The 21,732-nt window shown below is 45.0% G+C and overlaps 1 protein-coding gene across 1 annotated transcript; it reads left to right on the top strand.

The window, feature by feature from the left end:
• Positions 1-1,304: 1,304 nt before the first annotated feature.
• On the top strand, positions 1,305-20,012 carry tesk1b (testis associated actin remodelling kinase 1b). The gene is made up of 11 exons (XM_056443003.1): positions 1,305-1,843; positions 2,549-3,293; positions 10,768-10,889; positions 11,026-11,074; positions 12,517-12,663; positions 13,553-13,635; positions 16,042-16,132; positions 16,649-16,732; positions 17,276-17,362; positions 17,897-17,993; positions 18,095-20,012. Exons 2-11 carry the CDS (start codon positions 3,099-3,101, stop codon positions 19,201-19,203), a joined length of 2,064 nt encoding a protein of 687 aa, XP_056298978.1. The 5' UTR covers positions 1,305-1,843; positions 2,549-3,098; the 3' UTR covers positions 19,204-20,012.
• Positions 20,013-21,732: the final 1,720 nt, after the last annotated feature.

The following is a 21,732-nucleotide window of genomic DNA, read 5'->3' as shown; positions in this document are numbered from 1 at the left end:
TAATGCGGTGGGAGGCTGCAGCTAGGAAGACACGCACCTCCCGCATGCACCCCTCCGGATGAACGTGTTAGCGGTGTGTCTTCGCTCCGAGAATGTGGCCGTGAGGTGTGAGCCGGCTTCACACTGTACTACACAGTTCTTTTATGGCTCTTTGGCATCCAAGCCAAACCTTCTGGGTTCCCCACTCAATGTCCCCGCTCCGCTGTGGAGAGCTTTCATATCGCAGTGAGCACATCGTCCTTTGATATCTCCCGGAACAAAACATTTCATTAAATGTGATCAGATTTGACTTTATTTATGTGTTGTTGCAGCAGCACTTTTTTTTTCTTATTTTACAAATATACAATACAATAGAATACCAATAAAATAGCAGGACATAATACACTTAAGAATTTAAATAATAAAGGAAAAGCGAGTTGTCGTTGGATTGTTTTTATTCATTTTATCTTGCAGTACAGGAATATGTTTTTATTATTTCCAGTGTCTTGTTCCATAAATCTCTATTTCACATTTTAATAAGCTTCTTTGTGTGGAGCACTCGGCACATTGGGGTTTAAAACGTGCTCTACACCATCTATATCAATACAGACATGACATATATCCATCACAATGGCTTGCTTCTATCTGTAGACAATATATTACAATTGGCTAATAATGTATCCTGTCACAGGCCAATTTTGATTAATTCCATGGCAACACATCCCACCTGGACAAGGCATATATTAGTTTAATAATAATAATAATAATAATAATAACTCCGTAAATGGTTCCCATCAGTCTAATTTACAAGAAAGTGTCCACTCAGCAGTTTTATAGACATTCGGGTTGGGAGATAGGAGCCTTTAATTGGGTTTTTGTCAAATTAATTTAATAAGGACCAATTTAGCTGGACTACACATCAACACATCTCTAACCTTTTTGACCTTTGACCCTTCACAGCCTTGATGTGCCTTTCAGGTCAAACTCTCTTAAATAAATCAACAAAATGTGTATAGAAAGAGTGTTTTCTTTCCTCCTTTTCCTGATGTTAATCAACTTTTGACCCCTCAGATAGATATTTTTCCGAACCCTGGAATTACCAACTGGGGAAAGCGTGCAACTATACCCTAAAATCACCGGGTTCTATATGCATGTCATGTTATTTTAATAATCATAAATATATTGAGGAATTTGCACCAGTAAGTTAAAACAAGCTGAGTCAGGTCCTGCTTGGAGGTCAAATGATACCACTAAAGAACATATTTAAATCATCCCGAACTGGACTAAAACATTTACAGAAGTAATAAAGGAATCCAGGGAGGATCTATTTAATAATAATAACAACAACAACAATAATAGTATCATAATAATACTATATATACATTATACAGGTTCTTAAACGGCTCACCAGTATTTTAAATATGACACATTACTATTTGAATACATAGCTTATGAGTCTAGAAACACAACCAGGCATAGCCTCGAGGCCTAGAGGTGAGTACTGGACCGCCTCCAACGCCCCCACAGGTGTATTTTTTGTGGTTATCACGTGGGTGCCGCTCCGCTTCGCCCCGCCCCCCCGCGCCGCGCCGCCTCCATTAAAGCGCAGCAAAAGTCGCCGCTCCCCTTCCGACCTGCAACCAAACGCACACGGAGGCAGGCGGCGGGGACGTAAAACGAAACCACTGAAGCCCGTGTGTATGTGTGTGTGTGTGTGTGTGTCTGTGTGTGTGTCTGTGTGTGTGTGTGTGTGAAGGCGGCGCACAAAGATGATGAATTAGTAAAATAAAGCTCCAGTTACCCGGCCGATCTGCGGGCTCGGGGCTCTGCAGAAGACACCGCGGTGTGGAGAGGACAACGCCAGGTAAGTCGGATCCTCGTGCAGGAGAACACGCGTGCGCGCGGCCTCTCCGTGCAGTCGTGCGTCAGCGGTTTTTCTTCTTCTCCTTCCAGTTTTAATCGTGAAGCGGAAATGTGCGCGCACGTTTATGTATCCGGAGGGCACGTCAGCCCGTGACAGACGAGCGCGCACACCTCTGCTCAGTTTGGCATCCATAATTTACAAGCCGCAGTCGGGCCGCCGGGGATCTCCGCGACACTGCAGGTCCTCGCAGAGCGACCGGGAGGCGTGCGCGTGTTCCCGAGACCCCCCGACGTGGCCGAGCGACCATTTGCGCGCGCCCACGAATAAACACCCCCAGGTATCGGTTGTGAAAGCGCGCCTGTGTGCAAAGTGCAGGTACAAATACAAGTTGCTGATAGCGCGTCATACTGACTCGTTTACGATCCACTCTGATAGATTCTGCTGCGTGACATTATTATTGTTATTGTCATCACGTCACGGTGATAAAAACACAAGGTGAGCTTCATCGTGCGTGAGACGGCTGATGGGGATGTGCGCGTGTTGGTACTCAGCGCGCGTGCAGGAGTTCTAGTGTAGGATCGGACTCACTTGTCGACTTTCCGATGCCGAGCATTGACGCCCCTGTTTCCGCCCACTACTCTCTCCCTCTCTCTCTGTCTCTTTTTCTCTCTCTCTCTCTCTCTCTCTCGCTCCCTGTTTTAATAGGCTGCAGCGTCACGGAGGCTGCTCTGTGCGCACTGGAAACCCGGCATTCAATTGGTGGAGCCAGGAGTGGAGCACCCGGCCTTTTTTTCTTCTTCTCCTCCTCCTCCTCCTTCTCCTCCTCCACTGCAGGAGGAGCAGAGTTGAGGAAACCGAAAAAGAGAGACGCGGCTGCCAAGACCGCAGCAGCCTGCGCAGTTTCGAAAGCGGCACAGCCTCCTCTGCCGCGCGGCGCGAGGGACACTTCACCCCGAGCGGCGCGCCGACTCTGCAGGATGCAGCGCTGCGGCTGCGTAGTGCGCACGTAGCGGTCCGCGAGACTGCGAAAGGAAACTCGTGCAGGAATTTCCCCGAGGAATTTGGGACCAAACGGGTCGCTGACCACAGCTGCGACATTTGGTCTCCCCCACTTGAGAGTGTGTCACTCCCCCCCCCCCCCCACCTCCGGGGAGCCCCGCGCCGTGGCCTTTTGGAGCGGACATGGGAAATGTAAACAGTAGCCGGGCTGGATTTTAAACTCCGCACACGTCCTCCTCCTCCCGGGGCGTCCGAGATGGAGATGGGGACGGAGAGGGTCGGGTCCGAGCTGGAGGGAGAGGCAGAGCCGCCCATGCACAGCGTCCACGGAACCAACCGGACCAGACCGTCCTCCTACCGGGCCCTGCGCAGCGCCGTGTCCAGCCTGGCCCGCCTGGACGACTTCAGCTGCGAGAAGATCGGCGCGGGCTTCTTTTCCGAGGTGTTCAAGGTGAGAGGAACTGTGCTCCCACTCTATACACGTGACACCTTGTTGAAGGTGTAATGTGCGCATCCTCCAGGTCTCCATGGTGACGCACAATCCAAGCTCCTGCCCGCCTCCTGTTTAGTATTCGAGACGATGAAGAGTGGGAACGGTGCCAAACGCGTTTGACAGCTCTCGAGCGAGTTGTTGGCTTCCTGTTAACTCTAAAGATATCTGTGGCAACCGGAGGGAAGGTGGTGATGGAGGTTGTTTTGTGTGTAAGTGATGGTGTTATGGTGGAAATGTAGCCTCCGGTCACCTGATGCTCTCCTCCTCCTCTCCACGTGTTTACAGTGGCCCACATGTTGTGTAAGGGGAACGTGCGTTTTGGGGGTGTAAGTGGATATGTTCAGGACAGGTAGTCCTGGCCCGCGTGGAGGTAACCCTACGCTCTCCATCTCTGTTCATACCCCCCCCCCCCTTCTGTTTTTTCACTTTCATATACAATCACCTCGATGGCTCTGGTGGCGTGAGAGGTGTCACAATGCAAAGCGAGCAAACTGTCAGTTTGAGAAGTGAACTTATAGGATGTCTTAATTATTTTTTTAGGACTTGTTTGGAATGTGTTAAAGGAAGAAATGGTGCCACTTGAGCCTTTTTTCTATTGGGCTTTCATCATCCATTTAATCTGTCGCTTAGTTCCTCTTTTAAGCATTTAGTCGGAAAATGTAAAAAATAAAATAATTTCCTTCTGTCCAAACAACTGAAACACCAAGATATCCAAGTTATAAATGAGAAAGAAATGCAATAATCAAATCCTGGAAACAGAATTTATTTTGCATTTCTTATTTGATTATAAAAACCTGATCACCAAACCTACTTTATGTTTTTGGGTTGTCTTGTTTGGAATGCGTTAAAGAAGGAACTAGTTTGACTTGAGCGAGGCAGGATCACTGAACGCCGTCGTGGTAATGTCGGTGTGATTGGTCTCCCGACATCGCTTTACGACAGGCGAGTCGGAACATGCGTCGACTTCTTTTAAATGAAGACATTGAAGTAGATCACAAAGAGTTGACGCTGCTTCTCAAGATGAGAGGAAGTGCCGCCCCTCTGTCGTATAACTGCTCCTCTGTGATTTTACTTTCCTAGTTTTGGATTGTGGAATAGTCTAACTTGAAGATGTCACCGTGGCACTTTTTAAAAATTATTTTACATTAAATGATCAATTGATTTATCATATAATATATAATTATACCAAGAAGATCCACGATGAAGATAAGTAGTTGCATCCCTTAACTCAAGAATAATAAATACTCCTTTTTATCACTCTTTGCTTGTAAAGGGACTCTTTGGTGTCGCACGTGTGAATAATCTCAAGCAGTCCATCGAAATTGACGCGGATTGATTTTCTGTGGATGGACTCCTCGGTGAATCGAGTGTTTCGCTTCCACTTTGTCTGAAACGCTGAGCTGACTTGTCCACGGGGGAGGGGCGACACGTTGGGCACGACGAGTAAATAAACCGCCACTTAAAACATAAAGATTGTCGTTTTGGAGTCACTCGCACAACCTCTGTGACTCTCTCTCACACACACACACACACACACACACACACACACACACACACACACACACACACACACACACACACACACACACACATCGTGTTTAATAAGCCCGCTGCTCGTCAAACACTCTGAATTCAATGTCTGAACAGTCCAGTCTTGGGAATGCACGACCAGGCCGACCCCTCGCCTCGTTGAACAAGTGTTTTTGTGTTGGCAGACGTCACTCCGGGTGGTGTGTGTGCTCCACTCCCTCGGCGTTGCCCTTTGATTGGCCCTTGAAGATGCAAATGTCAGCGCGTTCACTACATGCTGGTCAAATTGGCACTTAGGTTTGGATCGGCTTGCCCTTTTTTTGATGGTGCCAATTGTTGCCACGGCTATCGGTCACATTAAAAACGTTGCTAACGTGGCTGACTGACTGATTGTTCCAGTCTCCTGGTGTGTGTGTGTGTGTGTGGGTGTGCCCTTTCTTTCCAAATCATCCTCAAACTCAACCACCAAACATGAAGGCAATAAAACCCTCAATCACAAAGACATTGCGCCATCACTCAACGACGAGAAGTAATTGTATTATATTCGATTCTCAAGGCTGCGGTTTGTTTTCTTTTTCATTTATTAACAAACAAGTTGGATTGATTTCTAATTGCGAGCTTTTGTTGGTTCAACAGTTTTGGAAAAACTTCTTTATCATAAGAGTTGGATGAGAAGATTAAAATCTTGACGCTAAAGCAGATTAGGCTCACGCGTTTCATCTCATCAGGCTGAGAGTCCGATTGTCTGGAGCTCAATTTCCTTAATGATTTCAGGCCGGATGACAAATCCTTTCCTTGGTAATGGTTTTTGAAAAAGTGGGAGGTCAAACTGAGAGTGTGTGTGTGTCTTGAGATATGATGATGATAATAAGATGGAGAGTAATTACATAAAGAGAGGATTTAAAACAGACTCCAGTCTCCGAATCACAAATGCTGTCAACCTGAGTGATGATGATGATGATGTGAGTGTGCGACAGCTGCGTGTGACAATGTGAAGGAACTGGCTTGCCAAACACTGCTGTGGTGTGTGTATACAGTGTGTGTGTGTACAGTGTGTGTGTGTGTGTGTACAGTGCGAGTACGACCAGTGTTGTGTGTATCCAGTTTTCATCTCGGACAAAAGTTCAGTATTATCGGATATTGACTTTCTGTAAAATATGATCATATTACGGTCAGACGGGAAAAAAACACTCAATGACACATTTTTCCATTGAGGTTGTGAATGAATTTATTTGTCTCTTAACCGTTAAATAAAAACCCTCTCAATAGTATTTTATGTATTTCTGCAGACTGTCTAAGAGCTGCAGCTAATCGATGATGTCAACATTATGCTTTGATTAGTCCTTCGGTTTAAGACAATAAGTCTAGAATAAAGTGAATAACGCACTTATTTTTCCAAAAGGTAACTTCTTCACTCCAACCAACAGTCCGAACTCATTATTTTGCTGCAGAATAATATTTCAATGTCAAAAGTTGATCATCAACAATCGCAGCAGACCTCTCAGCCACCAGGGGCATCACGTTGGGCTCTAATAAAACCCGAGTCCTCTTTCCTTTTGGAGATCTTTCCGAGCAGGACGAGAACTTTCCTCCCGTCCTTAATGTTTCGGGATGAATCGACTCTTCTTCAAACAGCGCCTGCACGAGAGGAAGAAGACGCGCTGGTGGCGGGAAGCTCCCCATCGAGACGTGTCGGGATGTGACTCGTCCTCTGGGAATCCTGCCGGGAACAATGCCGGCTCCTGAAAGACAAAACGACAACAAAGGAGTTTGCATGTGATCGGTTCCAGCGTTTGGGTTTCGGAGGCTGTGTGTGTGTGTGTGTGTGTCCAGTGTGTGTTATGGGAGAGCCAGTGCAGACTTGAACATCAGCAGCTTAGTCCCTTATTATTCCTCCTCTCCTCCCTCGCTCCAGTCTGGGCTCGCTCGTCCTGCGCATTGTTTACGTTCCGCACAGACACACAAACACAAGCGCGCCGAGCGTGAGATCCGCCCGCCGTGTTCGTTGCTTCATGTACTTCAGATGGGTTGAAATGGGCAAGAGTTGCACAATTAACTGTTTTTCAGACCCCCTTTCTCCACTTTCCTGGGTTTATCTCAAAGCGTGCATGTGTGTGTTTACATCGACGCACAATGAGCGTTTCCTCTCGTCCACATGTTGGCGCCGCGGCCACGAAACCTGGAGGAAGGCCGCTCCCCCGTGAGAAGGTAAACACACGGCTCGGTGTTTGCATGTGTGCGTCAAGTCCGTGTCGCAGATACGGGGGAAATGTTTTTTTTGGCGGCGCGGTGCAAGAGCTCAGTGTTTGTGTTATGAACGATGATATCTCCTCGTTGTGGTTTTGGAATTGCACTTTAAAGATTTAACCGGATCACCTCGGCCCAGAAACCACATCGCTGTTTTTGCTTTTCATCTAAATACTTTCTACCATTTAAGACATCTTGGATTAGGAGAATTTATCATAGACTCGTATCCCAAAGCCCAACATCCCAAAAGGGCAAATTAAAGGAGCATTTTAGTTTTGCACCTGCAAAACGCATTTAAGATTTAAGAAAAAGAAGGATTCAAAAGCACATGGGCCGAAAAAAAACGTGCGTTTAAGTTACTCGTTGAGCTCCAACAATACTGATTTCTATATTTCCCATAATGCATCTCACTGCACCCTCTCTATCCAGCCCCCATCGTCAAACTCCCTGTCTGGTAAAGGTGGCCTCCTTACCCTTTAATCTACAGGTGCATTTCCTCATGCAGGTCTTGAGTATCATGTCGAGGCCTATGCGTGTGAGAGAAGAGGGAAGGGGGCGTGGCCAGCGCGGTGTTGCGCAACAGGCAGAGTTGAGCCTTCAGCTACCTGGACCGTCGGCCTCCTGGCTCCGGTGTTTCTGAGGGGACCTCTCTGCCGCTTCACCGATGGAGCGGCTCGGCCGAACGCTTCGTTTCAGTCGGCCGCACACGTGCATTCACACTCTGGGCTTCTTTCTTTTTTATTTTATTTTTGCTTCTGCAAGCTATAACTGAGAGCAGAGCCTCGGGCGGCGGCTTAAGCCTCGAGTTGTTTTTCATTTTCTCAATTCTCCAACGCGCATACAGAGAGTGGAGTTAACCCCCTCGGGGCGCTTTTCACTCCAGTCCGTTCACGCTTCAGATAACACTTTAAATGATGATACTTGTGTTTCTTAATGATATGTTCACTTTATATATGCCTGGCTACAATCCAGTGAGACTATAAAGTGCTTTTAACATGTAAATGCCACAACAACGCGACTAAACATCTAGATATTATTGTTTTGCTTCGCAGGGTCCGACGTTTATTTGGAGCCCTTCAGTTTAGGGTTGTGATTTATCATTGAAATCCTCAAGAGAAAAGAGGCCGTTAGCGTTGACCCAGCGTCCAGAGGAAAGTCATTCTACCTCCTCCACCTCTGGAGTAGTGTGTGGTTGTTTTCTGCAGAGTTTTCTCTTTTTTTATCAGAATTGTTGACACGGACACAAAATAATCACCTACTTGGAACCAGCCCAGGTTGTAGCGGCCATTGATAAAAAATACATAAAAAGCTACGTATTTTATATTGGTTGAGGAAATGATTTTTTTTTCAATTTGACAGTTTTTATTGATCTGTTAATTTCACCCTACAACTGGTATGGAAAGACATTTAATTTTTTTGCAATTTCACTCCTATTACATAACTCATATTTTCTATCTTTGAAGCCTGAAATCCCCTAAAATCGCAGCTGTTTTAAAGGTGCAACGCATCTCTTTTGCCCTTGTGTGCGCCCTCCATCTGCAGTCCTCCTCCTCCTCCTCCTCTTCCTCTTGTTGGTTGCACAGAGCGAAAGATGCCGACGACCTTTCCTCTGCTGACTGCAGCACTTTACAAGGCCGAGTGTTTTGAAGGAGAGCTTTAGGGCGTGTCTGGCCGCACGCATGATAGTCTGTCGTGTGTGTGACTGGCTGTGTGTGTGTGTGTGTGTGTGTGTGTAATTGTTCCATATCGTGGAGTTTTCTTGATGAAGGCGTGGACATTGGGCATTCCAGTGGCGAGTCTATGGAGATGACCAGTAAAGTGGTTGGTCTATAAAGAGTACAACAAATTAAATGCACACTTTTCCCTCTCTTTGGCTTTGCAATGTTAATCCTCTCAGATGACACACACACACACACACACACACACACACACACACACACACACACACACACACACACACACACAAGAGACAGACTCTCCACCCTTAATAATGAGTGAGAAGTTGTTTATTTGGAGGCTTAAAACCGTCGGGACAAAACGGTGAACAGTGCCGCAGCGTTGCAATTCCTACCGCTGCTGCATCAGCAGTTGGCTCACTTTTGCACTGTAACATGCCAACCATATAGTGTGTGTGTGTGTGTGTGTGTGTGTGCGCGCGTCAGTCTCCGTCTCAGGATGCCAAACAAGTATGTAAGAGTTTATTCAACTAAGTGAGAAGGCAGATGTGTGCAAGGGAAAGCGTACAAGTGTGATGTAGATCCACAACCCTGGTGGCCAGATAAATCTGCACTAATGGCGGCCGGAGGTGTGTGTGTCCGTGTGTGTGTGTATCAAGTAACCTTCTAATCGGCTACAGAGCTCCATCCACCAGCCTACAGGAGTCTGCCTCATCCTCTAAGTGCTGTTAATATGTCAAGATAAGTCACACGGTTTGAATTTCTGCTCCAGCTTCCTCTTTGCAAGAAGAAGCCACTACTGTACACACTTTATATTTATGTGTGTGTGTGTGTTGCACTATAGTCTTGTCTTCAATAGGCTCTGTACTCTGTTTCCATCACCACTCGGATCAGATTCACGCTCACTTGACCAACACTTCCTTCTTGACGTTGCCCCCCCCCTTTCACCCTTTCATTGCACACTCACGCCACTAATGAAGTCACAACCTGAAACCCTCCCAAGCCGGTTCGGCTTTAAGAGTAGCTTGAAGGAAGAGTGTGGCTCAGGATTTACAGTCTGGATATTCCGGTCGGTTTTGGGTTGTGGAAGCTAATTATTCCTATTTTCAAAACGCACCAATATTACAGATCCACTGTGAAGCATTTATCAAATGTATAGAATTCTTTAAAATGCGTAAAACGCATAAAAAGCAGCAGCAGTCCTTTTTGTTGTTGCTGCTTGAAGCCGACTGTCTCGCCTTCCCAGACTTTTACAGTATCCAACTGTAATTACACACACAGAGTACTGAGCTTTCTCACTCACACCCTCCCCCTCTCTCACACACACACGCACACACTCCCAAACTATTATCACACACAAACTAACACAGTCCGACGGACTCAGAAACACCTCTGACTTCTTCTCTCAACACTCGGCCACAGATCTAGCGCTCGTCTGCTGCTCGCGTTTCTTTTTCTTTCGGAAGTCAAACTTTGTTGGAAGTTAAACTACTTGCCAAGCAAAATAGGCACTGACATGTAGCCTGAGGGGGGGGGCATGTCGCGTCTCCATGGTTACCATACCAGACGAGGCACCAGGTCGGGGCACAAAAGCAGCCAAAACAAACTTAAGAAACTCGACTGACCTGCTAATGTTTCATGAGCAGATTCCAAAAGTACCCGAGTGTGAATATAACAATTTATTACTTCAGACCGCGTTGACTGATGGGACCGATGTACTTGTCATGCAGTATATTCCTGAATACCGTGCTGGAGGCCTGTTCTGTTGAGCGATAGATCTGTTAAATGTGCTGTCGAGATGTTTATACTTTTTAATTAAACTTCCAATCAACTCCTGTGTTTTTTAAAACATTTTTTAAAGCTCCTTCTCTGGTGCTACGTTGCATCATTTCCTGTAGTTTTGATGTTTCCATAAAGGTGACATTTCTGTGCCGATAGCGGATCGCATTGAAAGTTATTGTTGTTGTTGTCTGGTCCAGGTGCAGCATCGGGTGTCGGGCCAGGTGATGGCTCTGAAGATGAACATCCTGGCCAGCAACAGAGCCAACATGCTCAGGGAGGTCCAGCTCATGAACCGACTGTCGCACCCCAACATCCTCAGGTCGCTGACGCACGTGATTCACAACCTGCTGTCCTCTTTTATCTCTGATTCCTGCTGCTGTTGTTTTCTGTCATGTTTTCTTTCTTCTAACATATTCTAGAAACTGTTGCTGAGTGTTTGTCTGCTGTGTTTCCAGGTTTATAGGAGTGTGTGTGCACGAGGGGCAGCTCCACGCCCTCACAGAGGTAAGACGCTAATGAACCTGCTGAGAAGTGCACAATTATTATGACATAATGTTTATATCATGTTTTTTTGTTTTTTTCCGATATCTATTTTTGCTTGTTTTGACCAAAATGAACAATTTAGTCCACGTATAGATATTACAAAATGCCAGAATAAATATACAACACAGACTAATACTCGCACGTCTTACTTCTTGCTTGGACATTAATAATCCAAATTGAAAATAACATTTGTGAATCTCTAATAAAACAATTAATACAGTGATTTAGTCTTGAAACAACAACTCTGGTTTCTGTTCTTTAAGGTGTAGTGTGTAGGGTTTGGCGCCATCTAGTGGTGAAGCTGCAGATTGCAACCAACTGAACTCCCGTGAGCAAAGCATGTAGGAGAACATGACTGGCCCTATCTGGTGCTCAAACATGAAGATTCTTATTTCCATGTCATTATACATTAAAAGAAACATTACATTCCATTTATGTCAAAAGATTCATTTAAATGCTGCACACTGTTCCTTTAAAAATAATTATCACAATAACACCCTGTTACTATTCAACTCGTTCTCTTTATTTCCACGAGTAGATTGTTTTTTCCAATTTCTTTGCTGTAAAAAAACCCACAAAATTTGATCCGTCTCATTTTCCATGCTTTTGAAAAATCTGAGTAAATGTATTATTTGCTAATTAGATGAATGAAGTGGCAGCTCTGTTGGTTTCTATAACACCCAGCTGTGTTACACAGACTGAGGTCGGGCACTTCTTGACAGGTCACCTGTTTCTTGCGTTGGATTTACCTGCCGTTGCCACGGTAACTGAGCTGCTCAACAGCGAAAAGGGGACGAGGGGTGATTTGGTGTTCTGCTGCCTGTACTGGGAGTATTCAGTAGTATTGAGTTGTATTCTTTGGAAAGGTCATCAGATTTCAGACATGGAGGGATTATAAAGTGGTTTAGTGAAATCATCCTGGTCAGAATCTTGTAGCCGATACAAAAGGGGACATTTCCTTGGGATTTAAAAAGTATCCAACGAGTGACCTTTGTTTATTGTCACACCTTTTGTTTTCTTTTTCTGTCTCTGTCACTATCCCCCCAAAAAGCCATCTTCAATTTCCAATAATATAAAACAGAATAAAGCAATAAATCTTCAAATTCTAGAGGCGAAAAAAAATGATTTGGCATTTCTTAGACTAAAATTAAATAAATAAATAAATACCAAACGATTTACTTACGAGTTTTCAACAAAACGGAAGAATAAAGGAAGATAAAAAGCTGATGACCAAACTGAAAAGAGACTCTATATTTATTTATATGATGCAGAGTTAATGACGTCTTTAACAGCGTGCTCTTAGTTATTTCCCAGGCATAAATGAGTCATTTTAAGGATGGAAGGATCTCCTCGAGCTGTGATCCGTGAGTTAATGATGAACTCTCTTCACCCCGATCACCCAGTACATAAACGGCGGTAACCTGGAGCAGCTGCTGGGCGGCGACGTGTACCTGTCGTGGAGCACGCGCAGCATCCTGGCCCTGGACGTCGCCCGGGGACTGCAGTACCTGCACAGCAAGGGCGTCTTCCACAGGGACCTCACCTCCAAGGTGACGACACACACACACACACACACACACACTTGTCAGCGCACACGCATCGCTACACACGCATCACACACATCTCTGCTCGCCAGGTAGAACACGACTACCTGGAGTCTCACGAAGACGCCGAGTCTCGTGACTGCAAAACATTTCATGATCTTTCGCTTTTAAAAGAAGATTTAGGGGAACGGTTAAAAAGCTCTGGTGCAGATTTAGAGGCTTTGCAGGTGCGTCACGGACCTCGCAACCACGTCAACAAAAGGCGTCTGTGGGGAAACGTGGCTCTGTGGATGCGGCGCAATTAAAATATATAAATGACTCTGAGTTCACGTGAGACGGGAAACGGGACTAAACGCAAACGGCTTCCAGCTCAAAGTAATCTTTAGCTGCAGAAATGAGGGGAGAGAGAGGAGAGGAAAGTGGAACACTCACGTTATTTATGTTATAAATAACAAATAAAAGCGAGTGATGACCGTGGAGTAAAATGTGTAGATAAAGTCGACAACCCACAACATCAAAAGCTGTAAAACGTCAACAAAGCCAGAGAAGAACCAGACGACGCTGTCTTTTGTTTGTATTGTATAGATGGAGCGTCTGACATCTCAACGGAGAGGAGATGTCGACATGCTGGAAACTGTTGGCTTTTAGCAAATCCCCTTCGAGGAGACGTTGTGCAACCGTTTCTGTTCATTTCCAGCCAGGTGGAAACATCTTTTTAAATATCGTCTCCTAAAAAAAGCTTTTCACAAATGAAATGAAAAATCCCCGCGCAGCGACGTCTCAAATCCACACAAAGGGAAACGCAGCCGTACGCGAAGAGACGCCCTCACGCGGGCATGGACGCGTTTAACCTGCATTGATGCTGAAGCGGTTGACCTCTGACCCCTCTTTGCAGAACTGCCTGGTGCGCTGGGAGGGCTGCGTGTGCTCGGCCGTGGTGGGAGACTTGGGCCTGGCGGAGAAAATCCCGGATTACAGGTCAGTGCGCTCATCAGAACCTCTCGACGCTGAGATGAGTCACGCTCAATAAATCACATTCCTCCGCTTCTCTCTCAGGCCTCAGGCCACATGTGATTTTATTTTTTATTATACGCTTTAACGTTTTACGCGACGTTTTTTTAATCGCGCCATCAATTCACTGCCGGGTTGTTTGCGAACTATAAATGACCAGCGGGGGTTGCTGCTATCAAGTTTTATTTTCCTCAGCTGGTTCTCCAGTGACATCATATCTCCCTTAACGATGCAGAAGGTTAAACAAATAAAAAATATGAAGTTCATCAGCAGGAAAAACCTCCAGTATGAAAATAAGTGCGTCTCTAGTTCCAGACTTTGGTGGATTTCCAAAAAGCGTAATTCCCAAAATGCTGAATTATTCCTTATTTTACGTCTTCCAAAGTGGAAATATTCCAGTTAAGAACTACAAAGTGGAACTGTAATAAACTACACAACGCTAACTTCTCCCGTGTTGTTCTCCGCCCTGACATCACTTTCTCCTCCTCGTCAATTTAAGCCCACGACTCAAATGTAGATGGTTTGTCTTGATGGATATCGCTTCCTCATAAACAGATGAACAGTCAGGCAGGGAAATTATGGCAATATAGAACACACACACACACACGTAGGTCCCATTAGCTCCCCATCCTGTCCTCCTTCTGCATTCTGTCATTTAGTAAACACATGACTCTGACATGAGACAGCTGCCACTGTAACCTGGCCTGCCCTTTTCTGTGTATGTTGTAAGTGTGTGTGTGTGTGTGTTTCCTCTGGCTCCGTTTGTGCCGGCCACCTTTTCGTGTTTACACAACTCCGTGTGTGTCGCTGCATTTGACTAAACGAGTTTTCGCGGACGTCTCTTTCGCCGAAAAACAAAAGCGAAGGAAGTCGATAATTCACACGTTGCGAGGCGGCCGCCGTCCGCCCGAGTGCTGCTGCTTGAGCGTTTTGTGCGTTTTGTGCATACCTGCAGCTTTCGAACACAAAGCCTCTGTTTGCTTTAGCGGCCGAGCAGCAGCTGGTGAATTGCGTCTCGGGGTCTTGTTTGCGTTTTCTAAATATTTTAGTCAAACACACCGCTGTGGCGGAGCGGCTGATGCTGACGGGCCTCTTTGTGAACGAGTGCGTTCGTGTTGGATCACGCCCACTGTGCGTGTGGCGAGGAGGAGAGGGAAGGAGGGAAGGAGAGGAGATGAAGGGGGATGAGGAGAAGCATTCCAAATAAGGTCAAACTATTTCAGTCCTTTTGCTCTGACTGGATCTCCGCTGCCCCTTCCTGTCCTTCACTCTCCCATCGTTCCTCTGGTCCTCACGGTTTAGTTTTTACTTTTCATTTTTCCCTCCGTTGCCCTCTGCTCTATCTCTCTCTCGCTCTCTCTTTTTCTCTCGTTCCTGTCGGTCTACTTCTGCAAATGGTGTTTACTTTGGGAGCCTCGACCGTCTCGGCGTCTCATCTTTCCCTCTGCCATCACTTCCCTCACTGTGTCTTTCTTTTTTTTGTGCAGTATCATAGCACCACAGTAGCAGATGGAAATAGCACAGAAAGGAAGTGTGTGTGTGTTTGTTTGTGTGTGTGTGTGTGTCCTTGCAGTCTTATATTCCTTCCTTTTTATTCAGCTAAAGTTTCACAACGATATCTCCATCAGAACTTAAAAACAATTTTTTTATGGTTCTAGAGGAAGTGTGCACACACACACACACACAGCCTTTTTCTTTTACCAGGGTCGCAACTATTACACATTTTCATTCGCAATTCAATTATTATTTTCTCAATTAATGCTTTTGGAGTAGAATGATGTAAAATTGCCACAATTATCTTCTTCTTCAAGAAGATATTCAGTTAAATATGAAGTACAACACACTAATTTAAATAAGAAAATATTCCCATTTAATCAGCTGGAACCAGTTTATATCTTGTTTTCTTTTTGCAAATAACTAAAACTAATCTATTCAAACTTTCTGTTGATCGGCCAACTGCTAAGTCTATTGTTTCAGCTTTATTGTCTCATCCCAAGGATTCTTTTTTAAAATTATAATTTAAAATAACATTTAGTTTTTATACATTTGTGAGCCAAACCTTTAATTGTGCCTTTTTATTAAACTCAATTTGGCATTAAATTTAGTCATTTTCTTTACGGTTGTTTAAGACCAACCTTTATCAAAGCACCACAACTAGAAATAGTGTAATTAAACTATTAAGACTTGTTATATTCATTCATTTTAACAGACATGATTTGTATATATACTTTATTAAAATATACCCAGAATTAAATACAAGCAGATCCATTTAAACCTTGTTGTGAAACGTACTTGAGAGCCTCCGATAAGTGCTGCTTTGAAATGAAGATTCCTCTCCTCCTTCTCTCTCTCTCCTCTTCTTTCTCTCTGCAGCAAGGGAGAGGACCAGGAGCCTCTGGCTGTGGTTGGCTCCCCCTACTGGATGGCCCCGGAAGTGCTCCGAGGAGAGGTGTACAATGAGAAGGTACGGAGAGGACGCGTCATCCTTCCGGTTCAGCTGCAGCTTGTTGCCACAGTGCAAGGTCCACAGTGGGTGTGATGACAGGCAATCACAGGTGTTTAAGTCAGCAATACATATGTAATAAATCAGTTATTATCTTGACGGCAAACCTGGAATTTAGTTATGTAAGAGGTGTATACTGCTTGGCCTGTACTTTTGATTTTCCCATGATGGACATCAGAATTGCTTGTTGGAGGTTGCATTTAAAATATGAGGTTATGCAGCCTGCATGTACTCACAAGACATTTCATATTGGTATAAATTAGATCCTCAATGCAGTGCATAATATTACAAATCAAAAGCAACTCTAATTTAGAAGAGAAATAAATCTAGATTTTTAATCTGTTCGCCGGAATACTTTTTAAAATTTTTTAAAGCATGTCTTTAAAAATGAACAATGATTTTTATTTAAAGTGAAATATAAGCTGAATGTGGTCGTCCCCGGCTGTGTCTCTGAGCCGCTCGTCTTCCTCTCTGCAGGTGGACGTGTTCGCCTTCGGGATCATCCTGTGTGAGGTCATCGCGAGGATACAAGCCGACCCCGACATCCTGCCGCGCACTGTGGTACCCGGTCCTCATTCGTGCTTCCTCCGGCCCCTTGTCATCACATTCTCATCATCTCGCGTCTCGCTGCGTGAATAATGAAACCATTATTGATAACGTGCCAGTCGAGGACGGCAGCTGTATTGATTCACTGTCGGTGGTGGAACATGTTGTGCAAGCGCAATGTCAAAAGGACAGTTCCCCCCAGGAATAATTTTCCAGAAGTGGTCGATTGTCATCTTGAAGAATTAATATTGTTTCCCAAGTTTAAGTGTGAGGTACTTTATGTTTGTTTGTTGACTACCTAAATAGCCCTTTAAATATATAAAAAAGTTGATATTTCTTATATGTTTGACACAGTGAAAAACAGCCTGGGGTCAAATTGACCCTAAAGGTAACAGGAGGGTTAATAGTACTTCAACTGACCATACTAGTGCACCTGGACATTAAACTGATATCGGTGTAACTATTGGGCCTTATGGGACTTTTTCCTTTTTAAAAATCACACACACATGAATATAAATTCCTACGTCTATTTTTCTAAAAATCTGTGTTTCCGAACAGGACTTTGGTTTGGATGTGGCGACCTTTCAGGAAATGGTGGGAGACTGTCCTCCTGACTTCCTGGAACTGGCCTTCACCTGCTGTAATGTAAGACACACACACACACACACACACCACTCAGCCTCTGTTTATTCTCCCGTCTCTTCTGCTGGGTCACCTGTATCATTAATCTATTTTTATTCTATTTATAGTGAGAAGCTTTCTGCTTCATTGTATTGTGCATTAAGCTAATGCACAATACAATTTAACAGTCTCATAAACTAAATCCTCCAAAATAATTTACAGCTGAGTCAACACATAACGATGACTTCATTGCAGGCCTGTTGTATAATACTGTATTAGTTAGAAAAGTACATTTCACTTCTTAAATACCAGGTTCCAGATTGTGTTGCGTTCCGTTTTAAAAGAATTAATTTTAACTGATGGATGAAGCCAGAAACGTTATGTGGGCTAACACGCTCGCATTAGAGCGGCGCCATCCTCTAACGTCCAAGCCAGGTTTAAGGGGATCAAATCTGTCTTAATTTTGCCCTGCAGTTTAAAAAATGTCATGTTGTTTCTTTTTTGTATCTTCTTTCCTTCAAGCTCTTCTTCAATCCGTTTTGTTTCTGTCTCCGTCAGATGAATTCACAGCTCCGTCCATCCTTCTCCCAAATCGTGGTGGAGCTGGAGAGGCGACAGGCCGAGAGGAAGCAGAAGGCCGAGCCGACGGTCAAGGGTGAGCCATCGATCCTCCGAACTGACGGCGCCAAAATACGAAAACCCGTTTGTTCCTGCAGTTTCATACGTTCCACTCACTCCTTCTTTTTTTTTTTAAAGCCGGGTCTCCAGCGCTCGGCCTTTTGCGCAGGCGCTCCCTCTGCCACCCGTCGGATCCTCGCCTCTCCCGCAGCAAATCCGACATGCTCCACCCGCTGGACGCGCCTCCCTCCGTTGCCGTGGCGATCCCCGCTCGGGTCAACCCCTTCTCTCAGCGGGAGGACCTCAACGGGGGCAAGATCAAGCTCTTCGACACTCCCAGCAAGTCCGTCCTCTCCCTCACCTTCACCCTGCCCCCGCCGCCGGACTGCGACGACCCCTCCGGCGGCCGCGGCCTGCCGAGGAGGCACCGGCGCTGTCGCTCGCTGCCGTGCACGCCTCTTCCGCACCTCGCGTCGGCGCCGAACGCCGTCCTGACCGAGGAGTCCACGGCCGAGCTGGACACCGCGAACGACGAGACGAGCGGAACGAGCGGAGAAGAGAGACTGTCGAGAGAAGAGAAGGACTCCGGGGAGGGGAGCGGGGCCGATTCCGGTATCCCGCTGTCCCTCGAGCCCCTGTCGCTGGACTTGCTGGAGGAGGAGGAGGAGGAGGAGGTGGGGGAGGAAGAGCCCATGGACTGCAGCAGCTCCCCGAACCCGCAAGACGGCACCTCGTCTCCTTACCCCAAACTCTCCCCCGCTCCGGTCCACGCCTCCACCCCCCTCCAGTCCTCCAACGGCTGGGGCTCGGCCATCTCCAACGGGCCCCCGTGCCTGCCCCCCCTCTCTCACTTGGATAACAACAACGTGGTGGTGAGTCGGCCCTCGGGACGGCGCGCCGCCGACGGCACGACGACCTCGACCACCACCAACAACAACGGTTACCGCTCCCCTCCCGGCGACCCCGGCGGCTCGTCCCCGTTCGGCTCCGGCAGCAGACACTCCCTGGACCAGGAGGAGGAGGTGGTGTCGTGTCCCGGCTGCTGCCTCGCCGGCCTCCGCTTCCCCTCGCTGTGTCTCAGAGCGCCGGCGCGCAGAAACCTGTACAAGAACTTGAACGGGGACCACGCAGCCTCGCGCGGGCTGCTTTGTCCCGCCCCCAAGGGCCTGCCGCCCTCGCCCACCCCCCCCACCACGACCACCACCAGCCTGGAGCCGGGGCTCGCCTTACCAGGGGCACAGACATAAAACACCAAATGCACACGGAAAAAGAAAAAGACGTGTTGTGGAAACTCTTCTTGGCATTTGCACAGATTTTAACGCAGCGATACGCCGGCTTCTTTTCCACACACACTTTTTTTTGGTGCAGATCCATTCACAGAAACGCACTCCAGGTTGACTTTCTCAGAGCTTTGGGGATAAAGAACTGTTGCACGTCGCCCTCTGCTGGGCTGAGGGCGACCTGCAGACCCGACTGACGAGCCACGACCCCCACAACTTGATCGGCATGTTAAACGCTCCACTCTGGGAGGGGGGGGGGGGGCCTGGGGGGCCCTGGCCGGTTGGCCCCTGTATATTCACAGATGTTAGGACCCCTTGTGACTGATATGTGGATGCTGAGGCTGAAATGAGGAATGTTAAGCTTAGTATTATTACCGCTGCGATGATATGTGATGCTTGGTGCTGTTTCTGAGCGAACAGGCAGTTTTGCTTTAATGTATTTAATTATCAAGAGGGTGCACGGCCGGGCTGTGTGACTTTGTGTGTGTGGATTCGGCGTGAGAGGCTGGGTGTGTGTAACGTGTGCATGAGTGAGAAAGAGGAAAGAGTAAAGGTGAGAGAGTGCTGTACACCGTTCTTACGACTATTCTGTTGCTGTATGATCTCTAACGGCCCTTCGGGGTCGCCTGGTTAAGCACTTAAACTGTATTACTGTTGTTAATAAGGAAACTATGTTTATTATAATTACTTTTGGAAATGAATGGTCAAAGACCTGCTTAAGAGATGTACAGATTCTTATTATTTAAAGATGGCATTGAATAAAATGATAGAATGCACTCCTGACGCGTAGCCGCTTTATTAGTTGGAATGCTTCAGCAGTCCGACTCTTGTTCTTGTCATCTTTATTTAAATTTATTCTATTTCTTCCGTACCTTTTTTGTCCCTCTTCTAGTCCTTCATATATTCAGCTATTTAAACCATTCAAATATATAAAATTCAGCTTCTTCAGGAATAGAGGGGAATGACTTTTCATATTTCAAATGTTTGTATATTTAAATACTTTCATGTTATTTTTAATTCATAAGTTCCTGTGGAGAAAATCTTCAACTTTAAAAAGCTTACAGTATCTTCATATTTTCAGCAAATTCAGCTATTTTTAAAAATGTTCAGATAGCTTTCAGCTATTACTGTATATTTTCAAATATTTTTTATCTTTTCAAATTTTCAAATGATAAATTTTTTTATGGAATAAAAATGAATGGGATCCAATGGTGGAAATCTTAAAATCCGCTTAAATTTGTTCAACTTTAAAAGCTTACAATATCGGCATACATTCAGCTAAAGACACACGCAATAACAGTTATATTTTTCCAGTTACAGCACTCAAAAAACTATTCAAGCCCTGCTGAGAGGTGACAAATTTAAATATGGTTTGAGACATTTCATTAAATCAATTACACAAATTAACATATTTAAATGTAATGGGTGTAACACAAAATGTAGGAATTCTTTCTATTTTTAGATTTCTTTAGGTCAGGTGGGTGGGGCTGCACGATGGTGTAGTGGCTAGCACTGTCGCCTCACAGCAAGATGGCTGTGGGTTCCTTCTGTGTGGAGTTAGCATGTTCTCCCCTTTGGCAGCGTGGGTTCCCTCTCCAGCTTCCTCCCAGTCCAAAGACATGCTCATGTTAATTGATCTCTAAATTCCCCATAGGTGTGAGTGTAAATATTTTTTAATACATTATTACATTTTTATTACTTTTTAACTTTATAGCATTTTTTATTACTTTTTTATAACTTTTTATGACTTTTTAGTAATTTTTTTACTTTTTAATAATTTTTTATAACTTTAAATTTATTATGACTTTTTAGTGCTTTTTAAATTTTTTAAACTTATTAATTATTTTTACAACTTTTTATTACATTTTGTACTTTTTATTATTTTTGTACTATTCCATTACTTTTGTACTTTTTCATTACTTTTGTACTTTTTATTACATTTGTACTTTTTTATTACGTTTGTACTTTTTATTACTTTTGTACTTTTTCATTACTTTTGTACTTTTTATTACATTTTTAATTTTTCATTACTTTTTTATTACTTTTGTACTTTTAATTACGTTTAAAAAATATATATTTTATTATTTTTTATAACTTTTAATTTGTATTACTTTACAGTGATATTGATCCAATAACAGTTATATTTTTCCAGTTACAGCACTCAAAAAACGATTCAAGCCCTGCTGAGATGTGACAAATTTAAATATGGTTTGATACATTTAATTAAATCAATTACACAAATGAATATATTTATATTTAATGGGTGTAACACAAAATGTAGGAATTCTTTCTATGTTTAGATTTTTTTTTAGGTTAGATGGGTGTGGCTGCACGGTGGTGTAGTAGCGAGCACTGTCGCCTCACAGCAAGAGGGCTGTGGGTTCTCTTCCTGGTCGCGGCGGTCCCTCTGTGTGGAGTTTGCATGTTCTCCCCTTGGCAGCCTGGGTTCTCTCTCCAGCTTCCTCCCAAAGACATGCTCATGTTAATTGATCTCTA

This window comes from Pseudoliparis swirei, chromosome 21, assembly GCF_029220125.1.
Source record: "Pseudoliparis swirei isolate HS2019 ecotype Mariana Trench chromosome 21, NWPU_hadal_v1, whole genome shotgun sequence".
Classification (NCBI taxonomy): domain Eukaryota; kingdom Metazoa; phylum Chordata; class Actinopteri; order Perciformes; family Liparidae; genus Pseudoliparis; species Pseudoliparis swirei.
The sequence above is the reverse complement of the archived record's forward strand: the minus strand, read 5'-3'. Positions and strand labels throughout refer to the sequence as shown.